We start from the raw sequence: 19,029 nt of genomic DNA on the forward strand, positions 1-19,029 counted from the left end.
CGGATATGTAGTTTTTGTTTAAAGTAAACAAAAGACATCGCATTTCAAACGTTTTTTTATTTGTTTTAGAGTGGTAAGTGCATTTTTTATATATCATTTAAATCATTTATAATTAAAAAAATATTTACTATGTTTTCCCCCCAGATTGATTGATTGATTGATTAATTCTTGCTTGTTTAAAACGTTCCATCGCACAAATTTCATGCACATTCAGGACAAAAACAAATTTCCGTTTATACAATAAAGTTGTTTATAAGTAAGATAACTTTATTTTTAATAAAATTGAGTTTGTAATTTTCATAGAGGCCAAACATGACAATTTTCAAATTAAGTGGAATTTCGATAAGAACCTTATAGAAAATCCAAGAATTTAGATTGTACCAAATGTCGGCTACAATATGACAACCTCCAAAGTAGTTGTTCTATAGTTTCAGACTCGTCCTTGTAAAATGTACACAAGTACTATTAACAAGTTTCATTTGAAAGAGTAGACCATTTGTCCCTTAGATATAATGAATAAGTCTTTATTGAAACCAACATAACCTTGTGTTTTTTGAAACCTTGATAACACACAATTATTTTTTCCAATTTTCTACAACTTTATTTAGAATACCTTTCTATTTTTTTTCTGCTACACAATCTGTAGGTAAAGTTCCTTGATTCAAAATAGTATACATGCATGTCCTTTGAGCCCTTTTCGGACTTGAAGAAAATATTAAAGTTAAAAGGTATAATAGCCTGATGTTTTTTTTTTCTCTTTCAGTGTTGATTCCAATGCATATACAAGTCCATAAAACTGTATACATAATTTCAAAATGTTCATATGTTAATATATTTCCATGTTCATCTAACAGGTCATTTACAGTCCATACCCAATGATGTGCCCAATTTTTATAGTAAACGCTGACATTATCAATTTTAATATGTTCATTATGCCATATAGATGTAGAAATGACTTCCTCAAAATGAAATGGATGTCTGGATTTTGACATAGTTTTCCAGGAATGTAAAAATAATCCCAAATTTTATTTTTTTATTTTTTAATAATTCCCAAATAAACCAACTCTGTAAAATTTATATTTTGGCTGGAGGTAAATAATTGAATCCATTTAGATTTTGATTTAAATAATCTTCTTACCCAAGTAAGTTTTAACCCTTGTACAAAATTTCTCAAATTAATCGTTTTTATTCTGAAATATTCTTGACATAGAAGATCCCGCATTATCTTGTCAGGCCTATCATCCTAAATGAAGGAATAAATTTTACTATTAAGTTGACTTATCATAAAACTATCTGGACCTGGGATGGACATGAACAGATGATTACAGTTTGATATAATTAGTGACTTTATAATTGTTATTTTACCAAACGGGATAAGTGACTTTTTTGACCATTTTGACCGAATGTTTGTTATGCACAGTAACATTCATTTTCATAACCTCGACAAACAGACGATCGTAAAAATACTCATTATATTTCAAAGACGGTAAATCACTACTTTATTTTAAATACAATGAACAACTATAAATTGAAATTTTCATTCCAAAATCTGAGGATGAAATTAGAATTAAGAATCGTGCAAATAGAGGATATAAAGTGACTGTTGCTTCCATTGACCCAAACGTCCCCATCGCACCTCCGCGTCCTACATATTTATAAATATAATGTTTTTTTTTAATTCACCAGCAGTTGTCTGTGGAAAAAACTCTGCACATTTTAACGGTATACACAAGATAACGGTATATGTGTATATTTTTTGTTAGAGACAAATGCATGTGCTCAATTTAGTTGGTATTGTGGTGAGCAAAATCACACTTCATCTGTACGTCGTCATGAAATAAATAAAATAGATAAACAAATAATCTTTATTTCAAGAGGATGATCCCATTATTGAAAACTAATCTTCCTGAGAGTCCTCAAAATAATTATAACATATTTATAAGTATATACAGTATTATAATGATATACCATACACAATATACAATTGTATATAGATAATGATGAAAAAGCATATTAATTTGCACAATTGATGAAAATTTTGTAACATTTTGTTTTAAAAGATGCAAGTGTATTACTCATATTTATTTCATTTGGTAAACTGTTCCATATTTGAGAACCTGAATATGTTAATGTTGTTTTTAAATGTTTTTGGTTTTGGAAGATTTGATAGTTTTTAATCAGCTGAAAGTAAATTATAATTTTGATCACCAGTAAATTGAAAATCTTTTTGTAAATAATTAGGAACCATATCATTTAATGATTTAAATACAAGTATTGCCTTTTTGTAATGAATGCGTTTTTCCACATTTAACCAGTTTAAACTATTAAATAATACACTGCATGATGTCATTATGTCATGTTCTACTATAACCCTAGCAGATTTCTCTAATAACTTATTAAGTTTAATAATTCCTTTTTCATAAAAACTCCCCCATATATTGCAACACTAATCAAACAACGGCAGAATATAAGCATCAAACAGATAACTGTCATGGAACTCCTGTCATTTGTCACAAGTGTAATGGTGAAGGCAACAAAGCAAAATCTTCTTCGATAAACTAGGGCATCGGCCAAGAAGTGAGCGCCGTGACTGGCGATAATTAATGTGAAGCAAAGTTCGGTAGGAAATAAAATGTAAGCATTAAGTGGACATAATAGTATGTCCAAAGCTAAGCCAGTTTCTTAAATAGATTTTGTTTGTAAAACATCCGAGGTGTCTCTAGCAAAACACACGAATAATAATCTTTCTACGGATAACGTAAGTATATTTTGCATGTTTGAAACCTTCTTAAAAAACTAATGATAGACCTGTTAAGCCTGATGATACGTATTCATGGACTGGAAAATGCAGGAACTCGGATATAGATAAAGGGGGTATAGGTATTTGCTTAAAATTAGACCTTCCTATTCTGTGTGTTAATGTTCTGAATAGTAAAGACGATAAATATGAGCGGTTGTTGGTCTGTCCAGAATAGGCAATACCAAAAATATTATTATAGAAATTGCATATTTTCCGACTTATGGAATTTAATCGGGAAACAAGTTTTAGCTTTCTAAAAAGCTATGGACTGCTTCGCTCTACACTAATTTAAGGTTATATTTGTGCATGTGGTTGTTAAATTAGTATTGGAAATGTGGTATTTTTAGATATTGATTGATATAAAATGGATGTACTTTACGAGTGTGCGTTATACACCCATGCTTTTAGAAAATTTAAATTTCTTGTTGAAAATAAAAACAATTATAAATTTAGAAGCGACTCTTGAGGTGTGCCTTTCTGGAGGTGTGCCTATATTGTCAGAAGTTATAAAAGACAGATAATAAAATTGAGAATGGAAATGGGGAATGTGTCAAAGAGACAACAACCCGACCAAATAAAAAACAACAGCAGAGGGTCACCATTTCATTTTTGTAAACATTGTATAGGAACACTGTTTAGCAAAGCAAATTGCAGAGTAACAAAGCAATTTAAACACGACGTCGTAATAATAATTGATATTTCAATATTGAGTTTATCTGTGAAATGTATGCATAATAAAACATACATGAATTAATGACAGTTGATCGGAACTGAAATACACATAGTTAATTTTCCGGCATTTGATGTCTTATCCTGGACGAGAAAAGTCTGTAATTCTATTAGTCCGAGATTACTCTGACGTCCAACGGCTGTTTTGCCAGACAAGCTGGGGCCGTGGGACGTCAGTCCCATATCAAAAAGTGGATATTTTCCCACCCAAAAAAGATGCGCTGCTTCGTCGCTTCTGATGCAGACTGACGGCCTTGGAATTATATAAATCGGGAATGAATCTGTTCATTTTTCATTTATCTCTTCCTTTATGTAAGTTTCACCTACCTGCCAACCTTTATTTTTCCATATTTTAACAGTTTTCACAGTGACCCATCGATTTCGGCATTTTGCCTTTCACTTTCAAATGGACGTCAAGTTACGAGAGAGTTCGTGGTCTCGAGACTAAAAATATGCAAATATTAATATTTTTTTACCTCCTTTATAGGAGATCGATGTTTAACATTTAGTAGCCAATCACGATTTTTCACCTCCTTTACAGGAGACCGGTATGAAAGCATTTAGTTCCGACCACGTTACAATCGGAAGCTCTCGGACATTTAGATAACTTGCATCGTAAATGAACGAGGTGTTACATCATGGTCATTTAGCAACTTTACCTGACCATATAGGAAAATAGGTATTCAGTCGGATCTTAACACGTACTTGTGATTTGATTAAAACCGGTTTTGATTAAAATATACGAAGAAATGTCGAAATGTTCAGGACTTAATTAAATCCGTATTTCGGTAGGATGGTGCAAGCATACGATTTTTATTGCTTCTTACACTTTGAGAAGCGAATAATCTTCAACTACTTTATTCAAATATTGTGTAAAAACGTTAATTTTGAGCTATGAAAGTCAAGTGGATCGAGTATTTTTCTGAGGAAGTTTTAAAAAATTGCAAAGAAATATTTTTACATTGGGTTAGCTTTCATTAGTCTTAACTATCTATAGATTAACAACTTTTGATTATATTTATAATTTAGAATCATCATTGAAGGTGGGGGACGATTTCGCAGATAATTAATTATATTGATGTGCCATTTGTATGCAAGAGTGACATTTCGTTGTATTATGTGCCAATTCGAAAAAGTTATGGGAGTATTCTCTCCCCTTAACAGATTCATTATTTTATAATTAAGTTTAGGTTTCTGATATAATTTTGAATAATTACAAAATGTATCAATTCAATATATTTCAGTTTTTGTTATTGGTATATCAAAAACATTGATGTACGAATATAATTTCATAAATTTGAAACGTTTAAAATGATTACATACCAATCAATATAAAGAGCCGTTCATCATTTTTGAAAAAGACTATGAACGAAAATCGAGTTATTTATCTTCCCTTGGTGACAGATTGATTGGGAAATGAACCAGCGTAATATAATGGTAATCACAGAGAGGGACCAGCAAGCAATTTTTAATTGTAGCTTATTCAACGTCAAAACAATTTTCCACTATAAACGAATGTTACTTTATACAAATATAAGGACTTTGTTAGCTAAATCTACAAATTTTATTAGATATTATGATTTTTTATTGCAATAGATTAATATGCTAGGTCATTTGCATAAATCATCACTGTTTTCTCGTGGTCACGTGATTATCTTTAAAAATGAAAGGCAAAATGCCGAAATCGATGAGTCACTGTGCAAACTGTTAAAATATGGAAAAATAAAGGTTGGCAGGTAGGTGAAACTTACATAAATGAAGAGATAAATGAAAAATGAACAGATTGATGCCCGATTTGTATAAGTCCAAGGCCGTCAGTCTGCATCAGAAGCGACGAAGCAGCGCATCTATTTTGGGTGGGCAAATATCCACTTTTTGATATGGGACGAACTCTGACGTCCCACGGCCCCAGCTTGTCTGGCAAAACAGCCGTTGGACGTCAGAGTAATCTCGGACTAATTCTATATGTGATAATTAATTTATTCAAGATGGCGTGTATTTCGACTGAAACTAATAGTTCCGCACCGTGATGCGAAGCAACAACCGATATACTCATGCATGAAAACTACTGAAAACTAGCAACAATCGATTATGAAATTTTACTAATGAGTGATTTTAATGGAAAACGTATCGTTAAGGGTAACATAACTAATTTTAATGTCATGTGTGGATTTGTTTCTTATAATGGAAAAAAAGGCTTCGTCTTTAAATGAAAGTGAGCTATATGTCACTTTTTTCATTTCATTTAATAATTAAATTGTTCATATTTAAATAAGGAAACTATACAGAAATAAGGTTTCAACGTCCTATTGCAGAGTTGACCTTAAATGGATTTGGCTATTTTTAAGGTCTTTTGGTTCATAAAGCTCTTCAACTGTTTCGATTCTTTAAAATTGTCCTTTGCTTTAAAATATTCAGTTTGAGCGTTCCTTATGAAGATAAAAATCCAGAAAAACGCGTCAGACGCATGAAACTTTGCAAAACAGTTCCGTTAAAGTCACCCATTAGTACAAAATGATGGACTAACTTTGAACAGTTTTCTAGTAATTCATTCATGAGTATTTCGGTTAGTTGTTTATCGATCGATTCATTATTTTGAAAATATACATTTCCGATAGCTGTTTTGGTTTTAACTTATCTAGACAAAATTCACAAACCAACCCCCGGAACCCCCCTCTCTGGATCCGCGCCTGAATGCATCTTTGAATAGCATTTTTTTTCAAAATTATAATACTTCTTTAATTCAGCCTTTATCTTTTGAAACTTTTTATATAGGATAAAGTTAACATACGCGATGGGATCGATTTAACAATTTTCTTGATAGACGATCGGATCCTGCACTGAGTAATATACATATATAGATGTGAAAGACAAGAGTCAAATCTAAAAGATACATTGAAATACAACACGCTCTTCGTCCTTGAATGCCCGCATTCTTTAATTTGCCGACAATCAATAGGCATTATGAAAACAATAAGATTTTCCTTGCATAATGGAAAAACCTTTATTTGTGCAGGTAAGCTTAGTCTTTTTGTTAAAATTCAAGGTAAAATTTCAATCTAATGAGATACCCCTTTTTGGCCCTAAAATATATTAGTTGTACAAAATTGTTGAAATTTAAACTTTTAGCTATTTTTTTGAAAGTAGTATACTTCTATTACACACATATGGGCTGGTTTTTTTTCTCAATGCATTTGCACATGTATCGGGTACTGGCATCATTAAGTTATGCTAAATTACTGAAGTCTTTGAAATTTTGCATTTTGGTAAATTTTTAGACGGTTTACGTCTGAAATGGAAGTGGGGGTTCATTCTTAATATTTAAATGTAAGTTGTATTTGATGGTAATACATAATATTTATAAAGGTTGAGGATGAACACGGATGTGGCCACTTTCATTTTTGACAAAAACAAGAACAGCATTAGTTGAGATCAAATATGTGACTATAAAGATCATAATTGAAGACCTGCTATAGTTTATACATATGCTCTGCTATGTGGCACATCATGGGGCTCCATACATCAGCATTTATACATATAATCTGCTATGTGGCACATCATGGGGCTCCATACATCAGCATTTATAGTTTGCATGGTATGATTCATACTTCCAATGTAGTAGATTACCTTAGCCGTATTTGGCACAACTTTTTGTAATTTTGGGTCTTCAATACTCTTCAACTTTGTACTTGTTTGGCTTTTTAACTGTTTTGATATGAGCGTCACTGATGAGTCTTATGTAGACGAAACGCGTGTCTGGCGTATTAAATTATAATCCTGGTACTTTAAATAACTATTTTTCAAGTAACGACTCTACAATTTCGTCATTATCTTGGTTAAAGAAACGAACAGAATCTTCTACGTCGAAAATATCAACAATTTTGTAGAACATTTCTGTCCGAATATGTGAAAGAGATGTACAGCAAAGTATATAATGCATAAGTATATCCGTATTATATAAGTTACACAAGGAGCATTTGCCTGTTTTGATATTATGGCTCCTAATTTCAAAAGCGTCATAAATTTTGAATTTAAAGATGGATAAGTTACCGCTAGTCATAGTAAACGATGCTCCGTCAAGCATGTATGTATTTTATAGTACCGCTTAAGTTCTGGTCGCCGTTCAACTGAGTGTTTCCATTTGTTTTCTTCGTATATGCCTAAAGTCTGTTTTACAGTTTTGCTCCACAGTAGTTTGTTTGGAAAGAAATTTTCAGCCACAAAGTTTTCAACAAAAACCGTGACATATAAAGCAATATTATAGATAGTACATAAACCGTGACATATAAAGCAATAGTATAGAAAGTACATAAACCATGACATATAAAGCTCTATAGAAAGTATATAAACCGTGACATATAAAGCAATATTTTAGAAAGTATATAAACCGTGACATATAAAGCAATAGTATAGAAAGTGCATTAACCGTGACATATAAAGCTCTATAGAAAGTATATAAACCGTGACATATAAAGCAATATTTTAGAAAGTACATAAACCGTGACATATAAAGCTCTATAGAAAGTACATATCTACACATACTATTTACCAATAAAATGTCATATCACAAGACACTTTATTGCCAATGTATTCTTACTGTAGTAGGCATTTGGCAGTGTCTACAAACTAATCAATTTCAATGTCTCTGTATTCCCGTGTTTGTCAAACACACATTCAACCTGCTGCACACTTGAGTTGTTGGCATCTGGTATGTCCCTCTTGTCGTTGAAGTTGTTCCATGAGACCCAATTCTGGAGTTGTTGACATCTGGTATGTCCCTCTTGTCGTGGAAGTTGTTCCATGAGACCACAATGGAGTTGTTGACATCTGGTATGTTCTACTTGTCGTGGAAGTTGTTCCATGCAACCTCATTGGAGTTGTTGACATCTGGTATGTCCCTCTTGTCGTAGAAGTTGTTCCATGAGTCCCTCTTGTCGTTGAAGATGTTCCATCAGACCACATTAGAATTGTTGACATCTGGTATGACTTTTTGTCGTTGAAGTTGTTCCATGAGACCCCATTCTGGAGTTGTTGACATCTGGTATGTCCCTCTAGTCGTTGAAGTTGTTCCATGAGACCACACTGGAGTTGTTGACATCTGGTATGTCTATCTTGTCGTTGAAGTTGTTCCATGAGACCCCACAATGGAGTTGTTGACATCTGATATGGGCGTTTTTCAATAAAAACGTATTTTCTTGTCACAGCCACTTTAAAAAAAACGTGTTTGATCTTTGCAAGTAATTTTTTGTGCAGTCAGTACATTGGATTAGATTTAACATTTATAAGCAAAGAAACAGTTTATTTTTAGAGGGATTGATAAGATATTGATTCCTGAATGGTCCAAAACAACCAAAATGGCATGTCCCTAGACCTCCTGTTCAACATTCATACTCTAAAATATCGTAAAAAAATGAAGAAATAAATGTTATTTTTACTTTACATAAATTCTTTAATAATTCAAAAGTATGTTCAGAGCCAACATATTTTCATAAACAGCTTTCAATATAGGATTTTTTATTTCAGAAGGTGAGTCCCTCATAAAATGTCCACTACGAAACGAAGTTATTAAAATTTGCCAGTAAACAGTTTTATAAAATCAATGTAATTTTTGTTTGCAAGAGATATAAACATTAGGGTCTTACAAAAGAATTGATGCTTTTATAACGGCAATTAAATTGTTGGTAAGAAAAATTGAGCACATCAAATGGACCAGAGTGATACCGTATTTTTGTTAATGTCCACTACGAAACGGGTCAAATCTCCTTCAGTATCTGGTTTTAAAATTATGAAAAAAATATCAGTGTACAGCTTAATAAATGCTTTGATGAATACAATCAGTCTTGTTACTATTGCAATATAGGGATTGTGAGGGGGAAAATAAAGCATGCGAATATGTCCCCTACGAAACGGTCCCCTACGAAACAAGTATGGGAGAAAAACGTTTCTTAGTGGACACTACCACTACCATGCAGTCTTTTTTTAATCTTTTTTCAATTATATTCGTGCAAAAATTAAACAAATAACAAGGGTTAGTTTCATGTAATTTTTATTATGTTTTTATAAACATATAATAGGGTTGATGTCAACTACGAAACTTTTTGTCCACTACGAAACGGTTTTGTCCACTACGAAACGCATCAAAATGTCTACTACTTAACATGAGTTGTACATTCATATGTGAAGTACTGTCTAATCTTTATCGATAAAAATGGTTTTCCAATTCAGAAAAAAATGAGATTTTTCTTGTATTTAAAGCAAACAAACTGGAATGTCTATAGGAAACATTTAAAATTGCAAAAAATATGTGTGTTTAGAAGAAGTTTCGTTTTTGTCCCCTACGAAACAGTACACAAATTATGAAAATAATATCATTTTAAAGAATATTTAAGATTGCACTTTTTGTTTACAAACAGTTCTATAATAGAGGTATTCAAAATAACTCTTGAAATTAAATTTTAGATAAGTTGATTTTCCATTTTTTTTTAGGTCTGAAATTTACGCTTTTATTGAAAAACGCCCATATGTTATTGTCGTTGAAGTTTCTCCATGAGACCACACGGGAGTTGTAGACATCTGGTATGTCCCTCTTATCGTTGAAGTTGTTCCATTATACTAAATATGTAAGGATTTTGAATTTTTAGCCTTTTCTTGATCTTGGAATGTCAGCATTCTACTTGGTCTTTCTGTTTTAGTTTAGTGCGATAAATCAGTATGAACAGTACCAGTAAGTGAATGTATGCGTTGTTTCTGTCTAGTTTTGTACTGTTATTGTGTCATTCTCCAGTTGCATATGTATATAGTAGTTGTCGAAGCATCTTGGTGCTTTAGCTATAGGAGCTTAACTTTTGTAGCACACACTTACATTTGTAAAAGTTTTGCAGATGTGATGTTAACCCCGCCCCTATAACATCAAAATCATATTGGTCGCTAAAAACGCCCATCCTTTTTCAAATATTATTATATTGTATATTAAATTTTTGTACATTTGATAGATGGGTAACAAAACTTCTCAGAGTATGAAAGATCCTTTGATGTCAGAAAAATGTCGAAATGCAAGAGAGAAAATTAAGGTCGCACGTGAGAAATTCTTGTCAGCTTTGAAAGAAGAATGTGACCAACACGATGGTGATATAGGTAAGAAATATTTTTCTCACACCGATCAAGAAAATCGCGAGGCTTGTTGTACGGGGCGCCGAATGGGACTCTTGTGGTTTTGTACAAAATTCAATTCTGTCATAACAAAATCATTTTTGTCTTACAAAACTATGTGCTACAGACTTGTTTTGTGAGAACTTCAATTTTGTGATGACAAAATTCATTTGTGTAGACAAAATTAATTTTTGTCATGACAAAATTCATTTTTGTAGACAAAATTCATTTTTGTAGACAAAATTCATATTTGTCATGACAAAAGTCAATTTTGTCTAAAAGGTATGCAAATATAAACATATTTGCATACACAATTGACTTTTGTTACCTGATATGGAAATTAAATCACAAAAGTCAATTGTGTGAGGTAAGATTCAATTTTGTGAGACAAAATTGACTTTTGTGAGACAAAATTGATTTTTGTGAGACAAAATTCAATTTTGTGAGACAAAATTCAATTTTGTGAGACAAAATTCAATTTTGTCAATTTTGTTGAGACAAAAGTCAATTTTGTTAATTTTGTTGAGACAAAAGTCAATTTTGTCAATTTTGTTGAGACAAAAGTCAATTTTGTGACGACAAAATTCATTTTTGTGACGACAAAATTCAATTTTGTAACAACAAAATTGACTTTTGTGAGACAAAATTGACTTTCGTGAGACAAAATTGACTTTCGTGAGACAAAAATCAATTTTGTTGAGACAAAATTCAATTTTGTCAATTTTGTTGAGACAAAAGTCAATTTTGTCAATTTTGTTGAGACAAAAGTCAATTTTGTCAATTTTGTTGAGACAAAAGTCAATTTTGTCTCACAAAAGTCAATTTTGTCAATTTTGTTGAGACAAAAGTCAATTTTGTCAATTTTGTTGAGACAAAATTCAATTTTGTCAATTTTGTTGAGACAAAATTCAATTTTGTCAATTTTGTTGAGACAAAATTCATTTTTGTCAATTTTGTGTAACAAAAGTCGATTTTGTATGCAAATTAGTTCACAGAAACCAAACTAAACTAATTTGAATACAAAATTGACTTTTGTCGCCCAATTTTCAAATTAGGTAACAAAATTCAAGTCTGTGTAACAAAAATGAATTTTGTCATGACAAAAGTGACTTTTGTCCGCTGATAGATAATTTTGTATGACAAAATTTTAAATTTGTAGTATGATACAAATTTTGTTAAACTGAACTTATTTTTGTTGAACAAAAGTCACTTTTGTCCGTACAAAATTGAATTTTGAGTACAAAACCACAAGAGTCCCATTCGGCGCCCCGTATGTTGAGCTTTTTAAATAGTTAAAATTTAACTGTTGAGACTGGATAAATATCGTAATACACGAGTTATATTGGTGGAATCTGTTTCTCTAATTATTTTTATCCTTCCTTTTGAAGAAAACTGTGTACTTTTTATGTGATGTCATGAGACATGGTCGCCTTTTTTCATGACGTCACAATAGGAAATTAAAAAAGAAACCAAGAAAATTTAACGTCACAATTAAAAGAGGGACGAAAGATACCAAAGGGACAGTCAAACTAATAAATCTAAAACAAACTGACAACGCCATGGCTAAAAATGAAAAAGACAAACAGAAAAACAATAGTACACATGACACAACATAGAAAACTAAAGAATAAACAACACGAACCCCACAAAAAACTAGGGGTGATCTCAGGTGCTCCGGAAGGGTAAGCAGATCCTGCTCCACATGTGTCACCCGTCGTGTTGCTTATGTGATTACAAATCCGGTAAATAGTCTAATTCGGTAGGTCACATTCATGAAAGGGAAGGGGGTTGTAGTTACGACGTAAGGAACATATCCGATATCATTTGTGAAACGGTTATTCCATAACGGTCAACCAACTCGTGATGGCGTCCGTAAAATTTACGAAGGGATGATTTGAACTTCACCATTTGGAACTCTTGGTTTAATAGCTTCCTTGTGAGCAGTAACCCTCTATCAAGAAAATCATGATAGGAAATGCAAGCTCGGGAATATCGTATCAATTGGGAGATATATACCCCGTATGCAGGTGCTGCTGGAATGTTGCTACTTAGAAATGGAAAGTTCACAATTGGAAATCTGAAATCATCTCTTTTGTCGTAAAGTTTTGTTTTCAACCGACCCTCATTGTCAATTTCTAGATGTAAGTCAAGATATGAAGCCGACTTAACTGTATCTGTAGTATCCTTTATCTCCAATTCGATGGGATAGATGCGTTCCACATAGTCACCAAATTTTGAATTGTTTAGTGAAAGAACGTCCTCTATATAGCGGAAAGTAGAGTTAAAGTATATTGCTAACTTCTTATCTTTCTTTCTAAGAAGTTCCTGCATGAAGTCAGCCTCATAATAATAAAGAAACAAGTCGGCAAGTAGAGGGGCACAGTTTGTTCCCATTGGGATGCCAACAGTCTGTTGAAAAACACGTCCTCCGAACGTTACAAATAAGTTGTCAATCAAGAAATCAAGCATCTTGATAATATCGGTTTCAGAGAATTTTTTGTTTGAATCAGAGTGATTCTTTACAAAGTATGATTTATCCCTCCCTAAGACAAGATACTTGTATCTACGTTGGCCATTCTTTTTTATGAAGCAAAGTAATACCAACTCTTTCAATTTGTCTTTTAGTTTGGAATGTGGAATACTTGTGTAAAGAGTAGAAAAGTCAAATATTTTAATACTGTTACAAGATGAAAGAGAGTTAGATTGTATGTACTCTAAAAGATCTTTGGAGTTTTTAAGTATCCACATCTGATTCACGCCACCTCTAGAATAGGCAGTTTCACAATAACTTTGAAGCCCGTCTTTGATTGCTGATAAAATAGATGTTAATAATTTAGAAAGAGGTTTCGTGGAGCACTTGGAAGACCCAGCAATATACCGTTGTTTGTAAGGACACTTATGTAGTTTATGTATCCAATTAAACTTCCACCAATCATTTGCCGAGAACAGATTTTTCACTAGTGAGGAGAAATATTTTCTCACACCGATCAAGAAATATGAAAATAGCGCAAAAAATAGAGAAAAAGAAACAGCAAACCGACCAAAGAGTAGAAAACAGCCAATGGCAAATAAAAAAATGAAAAATTCTGCACCAGGAGGTGGGCTGAAGCTGAGGAGCAATCATTTAACTTAAAAAAAAAGGGGAGGGGTAGCGGAATGGTCGATTCCTGAACAAAAAATGTACTAGTTCATATCAAATGAAAGTCACAATAAACTCCAAAACAAATAAATGACCCAAAATTAAGATAAATAAAAAATACAAGACAATGGCAAAGATAAAGTACCGGACTTGGGACAGGTGCAACAAATGCGGCGGTGTTAAACATGTTTTGTGAGATTTCAACCCTCTCCTTTACCTAGTTTATTTTTGGCTCATATTTCTAATTTATCCCACATTAACAGAAACAAACTTCTGACCCAGCTTAAACCCTAGACGGTCCCAAGATAAAAACAATTAAGATGATATAAAGTGTTACATTGACCCAGAACACATGAATGGAGTTGTAAAACATTAAGTACCGTTTTAATTTGCAATTCGAAAAATAATTGAACAATGTGGCCTTGTAGATGAGGAATGCTAATTAGCTTGTCTAAGACTGCATAAGTACAAAGACCTTTTCTATATCAGCTCAGAGTTCAGAGTGGTGTTAGCTGCTTCATCTTGTGACATCTTGTGACACCTTACAGGGTACTTTGTGATTTATACATTGATTTTAATGATTTGCAATAGAAATCAGTAAACCTTCTTAATTCCTTCTTATAAAATTATGTAAGCTATGAGTCGTATTAATACACCGAGATGTAACCATAATTTATTAGGGACCCTGGATAAATTATTTCGACTCAGAATCGATTCTTTCTTGTTTTTGCTTAAAAGTATGAAGATCCTCTTTGTCAAAATTTATTTGACTATCCGATTATGTAATGAGTAATTTGAAAAGTTCTGTATTTTAGATTTGGATTACAACTCTCTACCGCATCATGGTGATGAAGATTGTATCGAAATCGATCCATCACATTACAGTTTTCCTTTTGAGAATCTGGTACTAGAAGGAGGAGGAGTCAAGGGTCTGGTTTACGTTGGAGTTGGAAAGGTAAAGTAATGATGTAAAATCTGGTTCTGGAAGGAGGAGGAGTCAAGGGTATTATTCAAGGTGGAGTTGGAAAGGTAAAGTAATGTGTAGATCACTAGAAGGAGGGGGAGTCAAGGGTCTTATTTAAGGCGGAGTTTGAAAGGTAAAGTAATGATGTAAAATCTGGTGCTAGAAGGAGGAGGAGCAAGGGTATAATTAATGGTGGAGTTGGAAAGGTAAAGTAATGATGTAAAATCTTTTTCTGGAAGGAGGAGGAGTCAAGGGAATTATTTACGATGGATTTGGAAAGGTAAAATAATGATGTAAAATCTGGTTCTAGAAGGAGGAGGAGTCAAGGGTATAACTAATGGTGGAGTTGGAAAGGTAAAGTAATGTGTAGATCACTAGAAGGAGGAGGAGTCAAGGGTACTATTTACGGTGGAGTTGGAAAGGTTAATTAATGGTGTAAGGTCTGGTTCTAGAAGGAGAAGGAGTCAAGGGTATCATTTACGGTGGAGTTGGAAAGGTAAAGTAATGTGTAGATCTAGGAGGAGTCAATGGTTTTATTTACGGTGGAATTTGGGAGGTAAAGTAATGGTGTAAAATCTGGTACTACAAGGAGGAGGAGTCAAGGGTATTATTTACGGTGGAGTTGGAAAGGTAAAGTAATGGTGTAAAATCTGGTACTACAAGGAGGAGGAGTCAAGGGTATTATTTACGATGGAGTTGGAAAGGTAAAGTAATGGTGTAAAATCTGGCCCAAGAAGGAGGAGGAGTCAAGGGTCTGGTTTACGGTGGAGTTGGAAAGGATGTAGATCTAAAAGAATGACAAAAACGAAGTCTTTCTTGGTTACAATACTATTAAATAATTTAGTGCTTAATGTTGACATTTTTCCTGTTATGTCTGTTTGTTTTGCTCACACATATTTTCAATATTTGAATTCTATGGGACTATCTAAGTGAAAGGTTTAGATAGGTATAACACAAGGGTGCATGTGTCCAGCATTTTCCCATACCGAAATGCCTGTACATATTCAGGAACATGATATTTATTTTCTATCCGTTTGATGTGTTTGAGCTTTTTATTTTGCCATTTGATAAATTGAAATTTCGGTATTTTAGTTATTTTAAGTTTTTCGCATATTCGCTCAATGTTAAAAAAAGATAAAAATGAGAAAAAAAATTGGGAATGTGTCACAGCGAACAACCCGATCTTAGAACAGACAACAGCTGTAGGCAACCAATGGGTCTTCAATGTAGCGTGAGCTGAGGCGTCCTTCACGGCAGTTGGCCCCTAAACAAATATGTATACTAGTTCAGTGATAATGGACGTCATACTAAGCTCTGAATTAAACACAAGAAACTAAAATTAAAAATCCTACAAGACTAACAAAGCCAGAAGTTCCTGAAGCTTTTTATTTAAAGGACAGAGGTTCCTTGAATGCCTTTTTAATGGCCTATCTTAGCAATGTATTGAATTATGATAATCACTAACTAAATGAAGTTTTGCAGGAATATTTCATAACAATTGAAAAGTCACTAAGTCTATGCAGCATTAAAAATTATCTCATCATAAAAAGCAGAATTAAGATTTTGAACGCCAGGCGCCCATTTCGTCTATAAAAGATTCGCCAATGATGCTTGAATCAAAATAATAAAAGAGGTCAAATACAATATGAAGTTTCTGACGATTGAAGACCAAAACATTCAAAATGTTTTCACAAATACAGCTAAGGTAGCTTATCCCTGAAGGACAATATCCTTGTTATTTCGGAAATTAAAAAAAGTTTTGTTAACATGAAATTTATAATGATGGCCATATCAATGATTTATTATGTCATCAATGAATTGCTGGATACTGGGTTTAGTAATGCACGAATGGTAACATTACTCGACGTCGTTTTTTCTATAATTTCAACTGACGTCTGTACAACACGTCAAAGCTTTGCACCTTTTTTTTTATTATACATCTAACGTTTTGATGTTTAACAATCTATTTTAAGAAATAGACTGTTGAGATTACTGATTATGTATTTTTGACACAAAGTTTTATTTCATCATTATCATAACTTATTGAAATAGTAATTGTCGTTGCCCAAGAATGTCAATTCTTGCAAAATGTATGATATCTTCAATGATGGTCATGATTAGTAGCTAATGCTATTGAATAGTGAATTTGAATTCTTGTCAATGTTTAAATAAACCATGTTATATTTCATATTTGAAGGAGCTTGAAGAACATGGAATTTTAAAACAGATTCACAGATTTGCTGGCGCCAGCGCAGGCGCAATAAGTGCTGCATTGTACGCTGTCGGATTTAATTCATACGATGTTGAGCAAATAATGAAAGTTGACCTAGAACCTATCATTTGTGGTTAGCTATTACTATGATTATGTATTTTATACTATACCCATTGAAAAATATTTTAGAAACAAAAAACACTTGAAAGTGTGGTAACTTAAATTTTTTTTTTTAAATTTAGATGATGCCGATGAATTTTATAGAACTGTACACCAATGTGATAAAAAAATATGTGGTTGTTGTCCTCCGAGTAACCTGCGGAGGACATGGAAATACCGGGTGTCCGTCCGTCCGTCCGCGCTCTCACGGGTACAATTCCTGCCAGATTATTATAAAACTTATACTATAGATTAATATCATGAAGATCTCGGACAAGATTTATAATGGTGTACGATCGATTTTTTTAAAGGAGCTTTTCCCTTAGACATATAAAATACATGCAACGCGGGCCCATTGAAAGTCGGTTCTTTTAGTTAACATTTTATGACACAGATTACTATATTTGTTATAGATGCACCCTGTGGTTACTTCAGCCTGATCCCAAATATAATATCAGGCTATGGTTGGCATCCGGGAGTCAAATTGATGAAATTTCTTGGGGAAGTTATATCAATGAAAACTGGTGACCCAGATATAACATTCGCTGAGGTATAGTAAACATAATATCTTATTTTTGTGAATTATAATGGACCATAGAGCTTTGTTCTCCAATAAGAAAACACAATTTTATAGAGAAATTTTAATCATTCGAAGATAAGATACAATGTATACTCGTCTGATGGAACTTCATACCTGAAAGAAGTAATTAATGCGTCCAACTTCAGGCTTTGGCATACATATGCATTTTGAATTTAAAAAAAAATGTTTTGCGAAAATGATAGTAGTAAGTCAAGCCTCTTTATGCAGTCTTTGATTCAATATGTTCTAGACGAAGATGTGTTTAGAATTCTTTTTTAAAGGAATAATACATGCACATACATCTCTAATACTATAATGTTGAATACTTCCAAAATTTCGTTAAAAAATCATTTTGCTTTAAATCATATTTTGCCCGTATGTGGTGATAAATTATGTAATGAATAAATGTTTTTAAATGTATACACTAGTTTCGATATTGAATTGTGTTTTTTTTTATAAAAGAAATTTACTATCAGATTCATCAGTGTATAAGAAAATTGGTTATGCATTTTGTCATTGTAGGTATATAAGAAATTTGGTAATGAATTATGTGTTATCATTGCAAACGTCAATACTATGTCAGAAGAATATTGTCATGTAAAGACGACGCCTGATATGCCTGTTAGATTGGCTGTCCGTATGTCAATGTCTATTCCTGGTAAGATTTAGTTATTAGTTTCCAGAGAGGAATTGATATATAATTGATATGAATTTAAAATGTATTTAATTGAAAAACAGATATACATCTATTATTATTATAAGTTACATGGTATGTTGTTGACCTAATATCATATATATGGGGTCAGTAGATTCCAGTGACCTAATAAGATATATATATATATGGACCCATATATATCGTTTTAGGTCACAAGCACATAGTGTAACGAATTTATCTAGCTAACTTTATTCGCATGTGGTGTTATCTTCATCTGTGGTATTTCAATTCTCTATTTCATTTGGACTAACGGGCCATCATAGTGATTTAGTCTACAATACTTATTATTAAGAATCTAATTTCATTTGTCTATACAAAACAACAATTGCCAACAATAACAACGTGATAGCTTTAAAATTGTTTTATAGATAAATATTGCAGACATATCATTACAAAGAGTGAGGTGTGTAGAAAAAATAAGGAAACCTTTCTCGCGATCATTTGAACTGACCTGCCTGCCGTTTATGTATGGCCAGTATTTACTCATCTATGTAAAATTGTAAATGAAATTAGGAGCGATTATCAAATCGGCGCAAATTGAAAAATGAACTCGGCGCAAATGAAAGAGTGAAATTTTAAAAA

At 32.7% G+C, this 19,029-nt stretch overlaps 1 protein-coding gene across 1 annotated transcript in view; it reads left to right on the forward strand.

Annotated features, from left to right (window-relative positions):
* Window positions 1-19,029, forward strand: part of LOC139513650 (uncharacterized) — a 41,221-nt gene continuing 22,192 nt past the window's right edge. The window contains exons 1-6 of the mRNA XM_071302334.1: window positions 1-73; window positions 10,522-10,663; window positions 14,633-14,772; window positions 16,979-17,126; window positions 17,566-17,702; window positions 18,255-18,390. Of these exons, the coding sequence (XP_071158435.1) occupies window positions 10,522-10,663; window positions 14,633-14,772; window positions 16,979-17,126; window positions 17,566-17,702; window positions 18,255-18,390 (703 nt within the window). The 5' untranslated portion in view covers window positions 1-73. The remainder of the gene's footprint in view (window positions 74-10,521; window positions 10,664-14,632; window positions 14,773-16,978; window positions 17,127-17,565; window positions 17,703-18,254; window positions 18,391-19,029) is intronic.

This window comes from Mytilus edulis, chromosome 2, assembly GCF_963676685.1.
Source record: "Mytilus edulis chromosome 2, xbMytEdul2.2, whole genome shotgun sequence".
Classification (NCBI taxonomy): domain Eukaryota; kingdom Metazoa; phylum Mollusca; class Bivalvia; order Mytilida; family Mytilidae; genus Mytilus; species Mytilus edulis.